Genomic DNA, 16,184 nt, shown 5'->3' on the forward strand with positions numbered 1-16,184 from the left:
GTTCGTGAATTAATACAGTAATATATCATGGGATACACAGTTTTTGAAACAATATAGAGAATAAAGATGACTTGACTAGTAGAAAATTGAGAGAGAGAGAGAGAGAGAGAGAGAGAGAGAGAGAGAGAGAGAGAGAGAGAGAGAGAGAGAGAGAGAGAGAGAGAGAGAGAGAGAGAGAGCTGACTTTTTACTTTCGTCTCCTCACTTTCACTCCTCCTCCCTAACTCCGTGTCAGCTTCATCGAGTGGAGGAAGAAGAGTTGAACTTGACAAAGTGGGGCCTGTCACTATCTCAGTTCCAATTAAAAGAATCCCTGGAGAGGATATAAGCTGACCAGTAGACGGGGGTTAAGAGGACGAAGAAAGGCGAAGACAAGGAAAGAAGGCTCCAGGTGTCGCGATGGAAGCGCGCAGCGTGTGATTGGGAGAGCTGCTCTCTTTTTTTTTCTTTTCTTCACCCCCAGGCGGATTATAAAAGTAAATAGTGAAACGTGGACCCAGAACCACCTTTTGTTCGTCACACTTGACGGGTTGAGGCAGCACCATGAACGTGTCATCGCCAGACAGAAGGAAAACCGTGCGCGACCTGGCTTTGGAGATTGGTATCCGAGTTATGCTCTTTGGAGTTTTTGTGTGAGTAAAGTCGACATACTCTTTACATTGTTTTATCATGACAACGAATTGGTATGATTTATGGTTTTTCTCAAGTAGTTGAAGGCGTCAACTGCATGTGTGAAGACTCCCCTTTGTTGTAGTTATATCATTGTGCCACCAAGGGGCGCTCTCTAACACTTCAGAACCTTGGACAGAAAACATAAACCAGCGTGAGAAGCAAACAGGTTGCAACAACAAATCCGATATATTGTATCCAAATACGCTCTTATCTCGTGAAATATATCCAATATTCTCCTAAAGTAAATCTTATGGAAAATGGCAGGATGAAGAAGCTTTCAAATGAAGCTGAGTACTTTTTGAAAAATCTGGTTTCATGTTAAACAGATAAAAAAAAATAAAAAATGGAAGGGGTGACCCAAACATGACATATGATGGGAGGGGATCCCAAATGAAATTCTGCCTATAGGGCATGTTTAGGTTGGTATTGTTGGGAAGTCTAGCTTGGAATATGACATATCATATGTTGATGTATTTTCTTCATCTTTTCTTCTTCGCACATCTCCATCACAGTCGTGCGGTTCTCAGCTCCGGCCTACCTGTGTGGCATTTGCATGCTCTTCCTGTGCTTGTGTAGGATTTCTCTAGGTACTCCCACTTCTTCTCAAATTAAAAAAAAAAAAAAAAAAAAAAAAAAATCCCTCTCAATGAAAGTCAAGCACAGCCCTGTGTCATATATAAAAAAAAAAAAGAAAGACCTCAGGTCAAAATAATGTAAAACATTCCAAAATAAGCTCCTCTGATATGGAATTTGTGACTGCACTGCCTAAATGACTTGTGTATATTGTCATTAAAACATGTCCTTGGGCTAGGTGATCTGTCTTTCTACTAAAAGGATTACACAGCCAAGAGCCTTATGCGGCGCACTCATAGTGTCTTGAGTAATGGAACATGTCAGAGGGAATTCATTCAGCTATTACACTCAAGTGTCGCAATGAGCCTGTTATATGTTCCCTCTGCGTGATTCACATTGGTGTCTGATGTGCTGCTGTGTATCGTGCTTTCAAGCCATATGAAGACAGCATGATCATAATCATCAAGAAGAGCTACCTGAAATCTGCCTCAAGGGCGCAGCTAAGAAGTTCTTGATTGCTGTAATGAATTGAGTTTGCGCCACGTTTTTTCTCCTCAGTGCCAAGTCGGAAAAGCGTGTATAGGAATTCTGCCAGATAACTTCTGCTGTTAAAGTTATACTGACTGTGACACCTTGTATTATTTTTTTTCATTTTAAACAAATCATAAAATAAGCATCCCCATGTAGGAAAGGCTGAGTGTTTGTTTAATGTGTCTCTATAGTCATTCGTCAGAAAAATGATATCTATAATGTAGTTGTCGGACAAGCTAACTGTTAGCCCAGATTCCTTCTGATATACTCGTCCTTCTTTGTATTGTCAGTCTGGGTGCCCTTTGGCACCATGCTGTCTCACAGATCAATTTTGACTCAACTCCAGACATCATTATACATTCGAAGTAAGCACACGTGGAAACATTTTCCTCGTCATGTGTGTGGCCCCTCACATATATCCATGTCCAAATCTCATTTATGTTATTATTATGTATTATTTTTTGTCGCTTCTCTCTGGCTGTTTTTAGCATTGACTTTGTAAATTCCTGCTTCAATTCAATGTTTGTTGCTGGAGGGTCACGTTATGATCTATTTTTGACTTTTATTAGTTGCCATGTGCATTTACAGTGTATAAATTATTTGTGAAATGACGTGAGAGGCGAGGAATTCCGGGTTATTTTGAGGTAGGTTCACCAAGACGTTTTGTCAATCACTCAAAACTTGCAACTTGCCAGAGCAGGTCACATGTAATGACGACTGCCTGAGATTTTCATTTGGAGCTCACTCTTGGCCGCTAAATCTGGTCTGATTTGTGCATCTTTAGAACACTTCAGCGTCAAATATATTACAACGTTGTTGTCTTCTTTTAAAAGTCTTCTAAACGTTCCTTTGTATTGCATGGTTTTTACTTAACTGCTGATATTACCTCTGTGTTTAGCTGCATAGTTTATCTATTGAGAATTTCGAGTTTATATGTCACAAGTCAAAATGGCGATCAACTCGGTGAAAGGAACCGCGCCGTTCATTGAAAAGCATCGGACTTTGTATCGTTGTAATTTGATTTGTGAGGATTATTTGGATTTCAAAATGTGATGAAATGTCATTTGACGACGAAAACAATATGCCTGGTTTGTATGCTAGTCACAGGCAAAAGCAATACAACACGCCGTTTGTTTTCACCGTGTAAAGGAAGCATTTGCATTGCGTTGTATTGTGAAAATATCAGAAATGTCCGGATGTCCAGAATTGTCAATATTATTCTATTTTACTACTGTAGATTTTTTTTGTTTCTATTTTACTGCTGATTGTGTAACACTTTAACTTTGTATTATTATTACTCGTAGGCCTACTACTACCATTGCATACTTAAAATAGCAATCATCGAAGCCAAGGTCATACAGTTAACAGTGAAATGAAGCGAGTAGTCATAGTAGTAGGAGTATTAGTAGTCTAAAGTTAAACAACTTCCTGGATCATGAAGGATTATGTGCACTTTCATTAAAATTCTTAGGTTATATTGACAGCTTAATGGCTCATACAGTGGATAATAATTCAAAATCCCATGCCCTACCACTGTAGAGGGTTTTGTGTACCGGTAGATGTTTTTTTTTTTTTTTTTTTTTTCCCCCTGCATTCATAAAGTCATTTTAGTGTTTTTACTCCTCACAAGGGTCACGGGGGGTGCTGGAGCCTATCTCAGCTGGCTATGGGCAGCAGGCGGGGTACACCCTGAACTGGTTGCCAGCCAATCGCAGGGCACACAGAGACGAACAACCATCCACACTCACAAGCACACCTAGCGATAATTCGGAGCGCCCATTTAACCTGCCTTGCATGTCTTTGGAATGTGAGAGGAGACTGGAGTACCCGGAGAAGACCCACGCAGGCACGGGGGAGAACATGCAAACTCCACCCAGGAAGGCCAGAGCCTGGACTCGAACCCGAGTCCTCAGTACTGGGAGGCGGACGTGCTAACCAGTCAGCCACCTTGTCGCCGATAGTTGTAAATAGTACGTTTAAAATACTGTAAACAAAACAAAACAAAATGAACATTTATTCTAATGCAGACAGTTTTTTGTTGTATCGGATTTTTCCTAGGAAGTCAGAGTGCAGCTGTTCTATTGCTCTTGTTGGCAAAGGTGAACTCTGCTAATTGAGGTCAGGAAACTCGAGGCTTTAGGGTTGTTGTTTTTTTGTCTCAGAAAAAAAACTGTTTGCCAATTTTTGTTGGGGTTTGAGTGAGAATCAAAATTTGCCCAAATGCATTTCCTTTAAGAAATGCGCCCATTCGATAACCTTTACCCACCAGAACAAGATTTTACTGCAAATCTAATAAGTGGCTGAAGACTTTCTATGTACAAGCTTAATTTGGGTTCCAACCAACGATTAAAACTGTCCAGCTGATAGCTCGACTGAAGTTGTGACATACTACCAGCCTATATTCCTCCCGCTCCATCCTGGTGACCTCAGAGACAACCAGGTCTCTCCTTCTTAGTTATTTTAGTCCACATGGTAGGTGGGTCACACCAATCAAGACCAGTCTTTCTTGTTTGGACTCTGCCCACCTCTTCCTGGTGCTGCAACCTTCTCACTGCCTTTTGCACTTTGACTTCGGCCCTCCATTTCCTTCAAGTTGTCACTTTGTATCACTCATTGAACTGTCGGGGGAGTCCACTTAACCCCATCACCAGCCTGGCCTTCTCCTGCTTGAAGCTAAGGGTAATGGATTTCAGGGGCAGATGGAGCAAATTCCACCAAAACGGGCCATCTGTCGAGAAGCAAAGTGTGAGATGTATCCATTTTGTGGATGGTGGCTTTTGAATCATCTTGAACGACTGATGAGATACCTTCAGACAGCTTACGTAGATATGAGGTGAAGTTAATGACACTTTGCACTTCCTGAATAGCTTTTTAAATCTCTCTCTCTCTCTCTCTCTCTCTCTCTCTCTCTCTCTCTCTCTCTCTCTCTCTCTCTCTCTCTTTCTCCTCTGTCCTTTTTTTGCAGCTCGTCTTTTAGATTGTAATTGCCTATAGATACAACAAGATGGAGACAAAGCACACTGTTATTGTTTTGATGTGAGCACAAAAAGCAAATTCTGAGTGAATAGTAGGGATGTAACATCCAAACATCACGAGACGATATCACAATATGATGGTCACGATACGATAATTGTCACGATATTGTCAAAAAAGGTCACAATATTGTAAAAATGCCCCTTCATCTGTCCATTAACATGGATTTTAAACATAGAAGGGCCAAAACATGCCTTGTGAAAATTAAACTGTGCTAAAAATTAGCCACCAAAGGGTGCTAGAACTGCACAAATGGAAGTTAAACCAACTTTTTTTTTTTAACAGACGTGCTGCTTTTAATATTGTGACATGACGATGATATATTGTGGCGATATCATGATATTGCTGTTATCGTTACATTTCTAGTGAATAGGTGAGTTTTTGCGGGGGAATGTCCTCTCCCCTAATGATGATGCTCACATGCTTATTCCATTCTCCTTTTTTTGCAGCTCGTCTTTTAGTTTTTAATTGCCTATAGGTACCACAAGTTATTGCCTTGACGTGAGCACAAAAAGCAAATCCCTAGCGAATAAACGAGTTTTTCAGCAAATAACTGATGATAGGCTTTAAAAAAATATATATCTGTGAATAGGCAAATGAGGAATGCCACATCTATATGGGAGTTCATGTTACTCTGCAAGTCGTCCTGATGTTGTGGCTGGTTCGTGGACACCTACAGTGATGTTATTCTTTTCCAGTCCTTGAAGATTCAGGGCCATCTGTACCCCAAGAGCAATGACTTCTCACACATTATTCACATTCCAGTTTGGTGAGAAAGGATTTTCCATTAGGGGAATATTAAATTTTATTTGCCCTTGCTTCCTCTTGGCTTCAGGCGATGCACTGACCATAGTGACAACAAGCACTATGTCTGATGCTCATTTGACCCTGTCTTGCCAAACTGCAAATTCAGTGCCGTCCTCACAACTTGCTAAGCACCCCAGGAGTCAAGCACATCTTTAGAGGAATGACAGTAAAATCGTTCCACCAATCTCCGATCTGAAATGTGTTCATAAATATCTAATATAAAAGTTGGCATTTACATTCCTTGCAATCTGCAGAAAAAAGAAAAAAAAACAATCAAGAGTTTAGAAAGATCCAAACAAGCAATATCTTGTCTGTGTTTAAAGTTTCCACGTCTTTCATGATTGATGGTCCAATAAAAACATAAAATATGCAGTCGCAGATGCGGCTTCTAATAAACACCAACATTTTGAGGACACAGGACTACACAGAGAGAAAAGAAATGGGGCAGATAAAATAGAAGATGCTTGTAGTTCGGGTGATCTAATGGATTTTATATCATATAGATTAAGACTTGGAGAATGACAGCAGCAAATAAAGGTTGCACCAACCCCTCTGAGAGCTTATATCAGGGCAATCTAAAAGCTACTACATAGAGTAATTGTCTGGGGAAGAGAGCTGCTGTTTTGAGGGCCGATGTTCACATTAAAATCGAATCGATTCATCTTTGCTAAAGCTAACAGCAAGGCTGACAGAAGCAGAACGTATTGCTTCTTATTGCAAAGATTAGAAAGATGGAGCCAGAATTTTGTCACATACATTATTATTGTTCATGTAATGTTAATGTAGATGGGATTTCAGCAATGTCAGAGCAAAATTTATGTCTCATAAGCTACAAGTTTATAAGACAAGCTACAAGTCAAAGACAAGACACTTGCATACCAACAACTATCTTCAGTTCTCTATGGATTTACAGTACAGTATACTGTATTTTAAAGAAAAATGCCTCATTTGCTCATGTTGCTCTCTGATGCATATTATACTGCCTCTAAAATCATTTCGGTGTTCATCTGAGACCCTAAATTGGAGGTCATCCAATCTGTAGGCCTCATTAGTTTGGTGGGAACAAAACTCGAGATGGCTACAAACAAATTTACAACAGAAAACAATCTTCCTGCAAATGAGACCCCCCCCAGGTGGGTTCACTTATTGATCCTTGTGTGAAACACCTATTGGATTTATGATAATGTTACATAACTTTAATTAGTTTAGCCTGAAGATACCATGGGGAAGGAATACACCATAGATTACAAGGACAAGAATTACAGTTTTAATTAAATTTCATTTGTAAACATCTCAATGGTGTTTGTTGGATGAAAATTATAGCGGACTATTGTCTCTTTAGTGTGTGTGTGTTTCTTGTTTTTTTCCCCATTCAAATTTATCTTCTGAAACTTCACCATGGTAGTTAGCCAGCAGGAACATGAACAGGCACACAAGGTTAGAAAAATTCAATTTCAACATTGAATCTCTGATCTGTATTACCGTACATATAAATTAAACTGTGAAAAAAACGAAAATGTGGCCAATATGTGCCGGTATATGTATTCTGAATGAGTACCAAAATTGAATGGGTTCTTCCTGTGTTCATATGCCAAAAGTATCCAGCCATCTATTATACATATTCATAGCATAGTGTTAAATTGATACCTCTCTAATTGTGTCAATCAAAAGTTAGCAAGAATTCTTGATACAGCTTTTGTATAGGATATTATTAGATGGCCCACGCCTATGAATGTATTCAATAATGTTCTTGTATTATTTATGGAGATCTCCCTGATTTTCACATTCTAAATTATTCAGTCTCCATCTTTATGAGAGCTGTTAAAAGAAGAATCAAACCGTTTATAGGAAGTACATTTACACAACTAGTATGACTTTATGAGACTTCACTTACAGTTGGATAAGGCGGAAGACATTTTGCAAACGCTGTACTCCCAAATTGCTTTTAATATATATTTTAATGCATTTACTTTTACCTCAGTAAACGGATATCTTTTAGAGTATTCATGGCTACCAGTATGTAAGAAGAAAACATATTAGCATGGACACTTTAATCTTGTTCCAGTTTAAGATGAATCCAGTTGCACTTACAGGACATTCTGCCATGTAATTAGATTTGCCCTCTTCCCATCCATACTGTTAAGACGTCCGTGTTCATCTTTTTTATATTCAGCGTACTTGAACGGTGCCTGCTTATTTTGTAATCCTCCTTAAAGAAGTCCTTGACTGAATGCCTTGGACGAGTTGCTTTGCAATATATCCCCTGCATTGTGTATGTGAATTCGAGGGGAAGTACAGTAACTGAATAAGGTAACAATGGTTGTGTATGTGTGTCAAAAATAGAAATATACATTTACCAAGTGCTTTAGTCTGGACACTTACACAATCTAAGGTAATGACTTTTGATACAAAGTGTCATAAAAAAAAAAAACGTACCATGGTTCTGCTGTTGATTTATTATGACTTTTGATTATAGTGACTCAAGTTTTTGTCCTGGGAAATGGACTGTTCACCACTATCTCACCAGTTCAAATGATATGTTGGTGTGAGTATGTGGTATGCTGGTATGAGTCAGTTGTTATTTTTAGGGTTGTTTCATTTTAGCAGTGTTTTCACTTGTTTGGATGGTGCAGGGTAATACTTTGACTTGTCTGAAAAGCAATATGCAAACCAACAATAACACATTTTCCATGACCACAGGGTCACATATTTTTTTAAGATACAAAAAGGTTTTTGTTCTTGTTAAAAGCTGAATCTTTATACATATTTTTTCAACTTCACCAAATGGAAGGCTCTAATTTCCTTGGAAGCATACAGGGGACTGATGTAATTTAACTGTACCTTGAGGGCATAAAAGCATTTCAGCAGGACTTACAAATGTGATAACGTTGACATTCAGAGCTTGAGACCATTTCTTTTGTCCACGAAGAAGATATTTTTATGCAGATTGTGTAATGATTTGCAACTGGTCAAAGCCTGCAGAAGATATTGAGTGTGTAGTAGTAATGTTATGTGCCGTGAGGCAAAGCAAGGCCAGGACCCAGGATGCAGAGTGAGAGACAAAGTCCACAGTTTATTGTTCACAAAAGTATCAACAGAAAATCACCTTGCTCAGGGAAAAAGTTCTAGAAAACAAAGTAGCAACCAAAAATCACCTTGTTCAGGGATGAAGAAACACTAAAGCGCAAAGTAGCAACATAAAACAATAGGGACCAAAGTAGCAACAGAAAGAGCCGTCTTAATAGACCGGTAGAACGAGAAACAAAAAACCACTACAAGCCGGAGACCAGGGACTAGAACACAACAAGGGTGTGGCAGGAGGAGACAAGCAAACGTAGCAGGTATGGCAAGGGAATCTTCCGGCACAGAACCAAAGGAGGGGCTGGTTAAATAGGTTGTTGGCTCATCAGGCTGATGAGCCCCAGGTGCGGGAGCAGGCCTCTGCCTGCGAGGTTGGCGCCGACTCCTGCCACACTCCGGAACTGCTTAGAGAGACAACAGAACCATCACAAGTAATTCAATAAAGTTTTTATTTAATACAAAGAAATGCAAAAACAGTTTAACACGTAGCCCCAAAGAAGCAAAAGCACAACAGCAAAAGTAAGACGTTTTGTGCCTTTGTGGGATGGAATGCAGCCAACACCCGGCCAATTGAAGAAGCTCCACTGTCTTTAAAATCAGGTTGGGCAAGACGTTAGATCCTGCACTATATTTCCTTTTCTTTATCCAGATACATCCGGTCGATACGAGAAGGACATTATCAAGATCTTGGAGGTGACACATTTCCTGTCACATCAAAATTATCATTCTTTTTCTCTCCCTCTTCCTTTCTCTGCTAGACGCACGCACATACACACACACATACTTTTTTTCTTTTTTTTTCATTAGATCGCTGTCATTTTTGTCTTTCTCTCTTATCCATCACCTTGCTCGATGCACTTATCTGTACAAATTGAGATGTGGAGTTGATGAAAGAGGCACCCTTCAATTACATTTTACTTTGGCTCACAACTTCCTCTATATATAACAAGCAAGTCCGTAGCCCCCTGGAAACCCTTTTATTACCTCTGAACCTTCATGCAGTGACAGTGTGCTTGACCAGACTCCATAAGTCATGGAAATGTAAAATTACTTTGGATCATTTCAGATCCTATCGATGAACGATTAAATCCTTGACCGTTAAAAACATCGTAGGGATTCAAATCATATCAGAAATGGTTCACTTCACAAACAAGCAGACAGCAACAGGACCATCTTTTTAAATAACTGTGTGGCTAAGTAAGGGATATATGCACATGCATATAGCGATCATGTAAGTTGAGTTGATTTACTTGGATAACATCAGCCTTGCTATGTGGAGATAATGTAATAGACGTAACTATATGACGGCTGGTGAAAAGATATTCTTTTGACAAACCAGATTGTATGTGTTTATTTATTTATTGTTATACCAGATACTGTAGGTAGAAGAATTTACATGTACAATAGCTTTTCATTATGTCAACATTTATTGTGGACATCCCTGGAGCAATACTGACATTAAAAAAGCTGTGATGATATTACATGACTGATGTATGACTTCAATATGTGATATAGATGCAAAGGTTACCTCGCAAGTCAACCAGCCCATCAGATGTTCTAGGAAATCTAAAAGCTATTCGTCGCCTGCGTCTCGTGATAGTCATATTATGGAAAGCACGATTTTGACAATTCTAGTTAAACCCTGCAAAGATCAACAGCACGGTTGCAAAACAGATGGTTGCACAGTATGTGTTGACAGCTGTTACACAGCAACACAATTACAAAAAAAAAAAAAAAAGTCACATTGGGATCATTTATGGCTTTGTATGATTGAAATAAAAGTAATACTCTAACTATACGATAACAATCTACTGTAGTCTATATAGCCCACTAAAATAATCCAGAAGTATTGTGATTGATATCCTGCAAGGTAACCACATACCACAGGAGACTGAAGCTCATTTTAGAGTAAAGAGTAAAACAAATTAAACACAAGAGTTTAGCAGAGTGTATGCTGTGCGTGTGAGGGAAAACGTCATTAGCCTGTGATGCTGCTAATGGCCATTTTCAACACTTGACCCGGGATATGGTCGATGAAATCTTGAACGAACAAAAAGGACAAATCTAAAAATTCTCTCATGCTGCTGTCAGTGTTGACATTTGCCAGAATGAACAATGAGCATGACCGCATTGATAAATGTCAGCCGGCTGTTTGTCAGTCGGTGTCACATCAGTCAGAAATCGTTGCTCACTGTTGGAAAAATTCTCACCTCCCATTTTTTTCTCCTCAGATACAAAAATCATATTACGTGTAATTGGTAAATAATTTTCAGATTGCACAATTTAAATAAAACAATACAAAGGCCTAGTAATCCCTTCGTTAGCTTGTTTCTTAGAATTGTTAGCTTGTAAGCTAGCCTGACAATTCTACTTATCATTTCTTCTTTGAATTGTTCATTTATCTTTTCAGCTCAATTATTACATGACATTCACAGTGCAAAAGATATTTCTGCCCTTCTAATTTCCTCTTTCTGACACATTCTTAATGAACAACATACTAGGAACTTTCTGACAGCGCTACAGCCAACCGTGCATTCACACCAGCATTCTCCAGTTTTCAAGTGAGTACACTAAAAACGTTTGACTAAACTCCAACCTCTGAAGACAGCAACAAATTAGTTCCGTCTACAACATCCGGGAGGTTGACTGGTTAGGAAACTTTTTTGACCAAGTAAGGAGTAGAAAGTACAGATACCTGTTTTCAAATGTAGGGAGTAAAAGTACAAAATATGTTGTCTAAAAAAAATAACAATATAAAATACTGGCATCTGTTTCACACAGAGGCGGAAATACATCACGGGATGAAGACTAATATTTTTGACATATTTTGTGCCCCAAACTGGAACTGTGTCATAAAATTAGATAATAGAGATAAATGCAAGAAACTTCAGTCATTAATTACATGCTATTTGCTGTGTCCTACTCATGTAAAAATAGATATAATGTACATACATTTTACTTGCAAATAGATGTAAATTGAGGTTGTCTAAATGTGTCTTATTACATTTTTTTTTTTTAATTATTATTTATTATTATTATGAGGAAGAGAAGAGCAGGTGGCCAGATGGACAGATGAATAACTCGGCACCAACACACTTCTCTGTCAGACATATAGTAAGCGAATGGATCTGATTGGCTGCGGCCAGACATGTGGGTAACCCTGATAGGTCGCTGAAAACAGGACTAACATGGACTTCTCTGATTGGCGTCTGACCGAGTAAAGCGATTACATCACATAGCTTCTGACTTCACATAGCTTCTGACCAGTTGAAACTAGTTGCTGGTTACATGTTGATTGCATCAGTTCAAATCAGACACTTGCCCCAAAAAAAACAGTCATGACAATATTATTTTGTTTATTTTTTATATTCTTATGTATTTTTATTCTATTTTTATTATTTAGTATTATTACATTAGATATTATGTGTAAGGTTGGTCTGTGCTTATAGCATTGATGAGTTACAGCATGAATGTGTATGTGCATATTACTTTAATGAAATGACAGAAGTTTCCTCTGTTGTGTGAGTTTCAGTAAAGATTGGTTCACGCACAGGTACAAAGAGATGCTGCAGTGACTTCAAATTGAAATGCCTTAGAATGTCAAGTCGATAGTTATGGAGTCACCAAATTAATACTGAAGATGAGCATATTACATGTCGATATAGCAACTCTGCGGTGTCAAAAAAGATATTGGATTTGAATGTAATTATGCGTGTGGCATTCTATTTGAGTAGTGTCACATTCTGCTTAAAGTTAAAAAATTGATTCAAGAAAAAACATTGTCTGTGCCTACTTGCAGCAGTGTTGAAGTAGGCTGTGGATTTACCATTAACCTGCTGTGACTCTCTTCCATGACTAATTGTAAATCTTTTCTTTGTGCTTGTACAATGGGATAGTTTTATCGCGCCTACTTTTTTTTAAGAGCAAAAAGAAAAATGCTATACACTGTAGGTTGTTTTAAAATGCTATCAAAAACATGAGGAATAATATCCTTTAAAGTCGGTTTCATTTGAAGTCATTTAATGTTACAATCAGAATGACAAAAAGTGAGACCAAATTTAGATAAACACCAAAGCAGCAGTGTGCAAACTAGGGGTGTCACGATTCGCCAACTCCACGATTCGATTTAAATTTCGATTTTGGGGTCACAATTCGATTTTTTTTTCGTTTTTTTTTTTTTTTTTTTTTTCGCTCCCCCACTTTATAACACAGAGGCATATGCTTCTGTAGGCTAAGGCTAGTCTATGATCATTGGTTCTATTCATTGTAAAGTAAATCTTATTTCAAAAGATCGGCTACATATAGGTGATGCAATTTCCATATTATTTTTGTGTAAATTTATGTAATATATGATAATTGACATTAGGCAGGAATGATCAAATTCAAAGAATTTATTTACAATATAAAGTTAACCGTCTTGTTCTTACTGAAGTGTAAAATAAAAAATAAAAAAACAAAAACAAAAAGTCACAGTGGGTGCCTGCCATCTATTGACTGTTTTTGGTTCCAACAGTGTGCTGTGCGTTCCTCTTAAAATAATGTGCAATGTGCAACAACAACAAAAAATATATTGTATCCAAAGTCATGGAACAAATACAGACTGAACAAACTATATCCCAACATTTACAGTTGCTGGGCATACTGTAGCGTGGTTCAAGTACACTAATTAAATGTTTGAATCGTGTGTCCTCTCTTCTATTTCGATGCTCGAAATCGTGACGTAATTTCGATCGATTTCGATAAAAAATCGAAATCGTGACACCCTTAGTGCAAACATATATTTATTTCAATATTCAAACTTTTCACACATTCCATCCAAGAAGACTGTAGATTAGGAGGTGGAGGGTGATGTAATAACTGTCAGGGCCCTTGAAAATAGTATTTTCAATTTATGGCATTGACCTGGAGGGGGCCCAAGTCCGATTATTTTTTCCCCTCCGTTTATGTGATTGGGATTGTTCAGGCATGAAATTTGACAAAAGAACTGATAACCAGGTTCACTTCTGAGTGCGGTGTTATCTCTAATTCGATTACCTTGGAAATCTTTTGAATCACGTCTCAAAAGCGCCCTGCATTATGATGAAATGATTGGGGTTAAAAGCTGAGAGTGACAGGAAGCAGCCAGAGGGCTAAGAGAAAGGTGAAAACATTTGCCAACCTCTGTTCCAGCGAGAGAAGTCATTTCCATCTCTGATGAAACAGATGGTCAGCTCAGTTCATTTGCTTCGAAGCCCAAACACAGATTTTCCACCAAGGTGTAATCAAAAGTGTCGTGTAACCGCATACTTGTGAACATGGCAGCAGAGTGTAACAAAGATTGAACCTACAAAAGGTGAGACGGTTGCAAGATGCCTTTTCAGGTTGACTTTAGGGCCATTTTGTGCATATGTGTTGATTAACACGAGCACAGACAGAATTTTAATAAGAGCTTCCCATCCCTGCTTTCAAGAGAATTCAATTTATTCAAACAAAAGCGCTCAGCGTCTAATGTGTTTTGAATTATCTTTGATAGGTGGTGACAAGCACAGCCTTATGGATTACATCGTTCTCAGACATTTCGACAAAAATAACCCCTTTCACACTTACATCTGTTTTCATCAAACTCTCGTTCATGTCCTTCATTTGTTCAGTTGTGGAAACTGTGGAATAACTGGTATGGCCACAAAAAAAAAAAAAAACTGTCTGTGGTACTCAGTATAATGCAGCACATCTCCACACATATGCAAAATGTAACCACAATAACACGTTAAATTAACACTTGTCCGACAGTGTCAGTCTAGACTGTGCATGAATATTTTTCTAAAAGGCGGTATTATCCCACTAGCCTATTACACAATATTGGATATTATATTGTGCTAGGGCAGGGGTCTGCACCCTGCAGGTCTGGTATGTGGCTCTGAGTCCATCTCATGGGGAGCGCTTAAAAAAAAAAAAAAAAAAAAAAAAAAGTATATATATATATATTTTTTACATATTTATTTTTATTTTTTAGATAAAATATTCTTCAAATGAATTAATGATTTTGATTTAAAAAAATAAATTTCACAGATGAAAACATTTATAAAATTGCATAAAAATGCCCAAAAAGGAAGAGGAAAAGCAGAATTTACTATAAAATGTCTATGAAATTGCCAAAAATGTTAGCACATTGAATAAAAAGGCAGAAAATGTTCAGAAACTAACCATATGTCCTAAAACAAAGAAGTCAGAATTGATTTTTAAAGAAAAGGCAAAAAGAAAACCCTCAAAAAGTAACTATAAAATGTCCACACAAAAAGAAATCCCCAAAATTACCATAAAATGTCCACAAATTTGCCAAAAATGTCAGAAACCCGCTAGCAAAAAAAAGGCAGAAAAGAAATGTCAAAAATAGCCATAACATCTAAAAAAAAGAAGCTAAGCAAATAGGCATAAATATGTCCATAAAATTACCAAAAATGACCGAAATTTGACACAAAGGCAGAACAGTCCAAATCTCTCTATTTTCAACATTTTTTTGGGGGATCTTTCTTTTCTGTTCATAAATTGGGAAGAGTGAGCTGAGGTTTACAAGCGTACTCTTCCATCTTTTCGAGCTTTGTAATGGTGTTTTTTTTTTATTTTTATTTTTTTGCCTATAAAACCATTAGGACAGTTAAAAATGGCACTAAGTGCACCTATCGTTTTGTCACTTAAGGCTGAAAGCCATTTAAACAATACTTGCAAGCTAGGTGTGCAGTTAGGCAGACACTTTCAACACTCCATTTGCCACCATTCAAATGACGGCTGTTTGGTAGCAAAGTTTTTTTTTTTTTTTGTTGTTTTTTTTTTTTTTTTAACTTGATTTTCACGCATGCGCAAACGTATTGCTCACTTTGCTTATTAGCTCATCACAATTTTCAAATGTTTTGCAGCTCCAGACAGATTTTTTTTTGTTATTTATTTGGCCTAAAATGGTTCTTTTGACAGAAAACATTGCTGACATCTCTGCTAGGGGTTATAATGTTGTGGAAAAACTACGACTAATACATCACGTATAGTTTTGCACAGCTCTTTCATCTGATGTAGTTCAAATTTGCAGACATCTCAAATGCTAATAATTTCTGTTCTGGGCTGCAGCTAAAGACGAGACCTTGAGCGGTGCTGACCTTTGAAAATATCTGCCTGATGAATGGGACGTGTTAAATTGAACAAATGTGCATCAGCTGTGGGAGGGGATGGAGATCTTGAGAAATAATCCTGCAGTATTGTCAAGTATTGAGCGGATTTGAAAATGAGCTAATGAGGATAAACTGACCCATTTGCAGGGTTGTAATGAAGATGAACAGGAAATGATGGACTGTTTCTGGGTGTGAAAAGGTCAGATGAACTGAATCCGCCTGCTATGGAAATCAATTGAAATTCATGCTGAAATACAATATGAGTTGGCATAACTGCCGTTCACCTATATCGGTTTCTAAATGGCTTGTGATAAGAACACATTTCTGGTGTTGCCATGGCGATGGTCA

At 37.9% G+C, this 16,184-nt stretch overlaps 1 protein-coding gene across 2 annotated transcripts in view; it reads left to right on the forward strand.

Annotated features, from left to right (window-relative positions):
• Positions 1 to 233: 233 nt before the first annotated feature.
• plpp4 (phospholipid phosphatase 4) overlaps positions 234 to 16,184 on the forward strand; it is a 49,546-nt gene continuing 33,595 nt past the window's right edge. For both annotated transcript variants that reach the window (XM_077496134.1, XM_077496135.1), the window contains exon 1: positions 234 to 632. In XM_077496134.1, the coding sequence (XP_077352260.1) occupies positions 544 to 632 (89 nt within the window). In that variant the 5' untranslated portion in view covers positions 234 to 543. The remainder of the gene's footprint in view (positions 633 to 16,184) is intronic.

This window comes from Festucalex cinctus, chromosome 14 (genome assembly GCF_051991245.1).
Source record: "Festucalex cinctus isolate MCC-2025b chromosome 14, RoL_Fcin_1.0, whole genome shotgun sequence".
In the NCBI taxonomy this organism is placed as follows: Eukaryota; Metazoa; Chordata; class Actinopteri; order Syngnathiformes; family Syngnathidae; genus Festucalex; species Festucalex cinctus.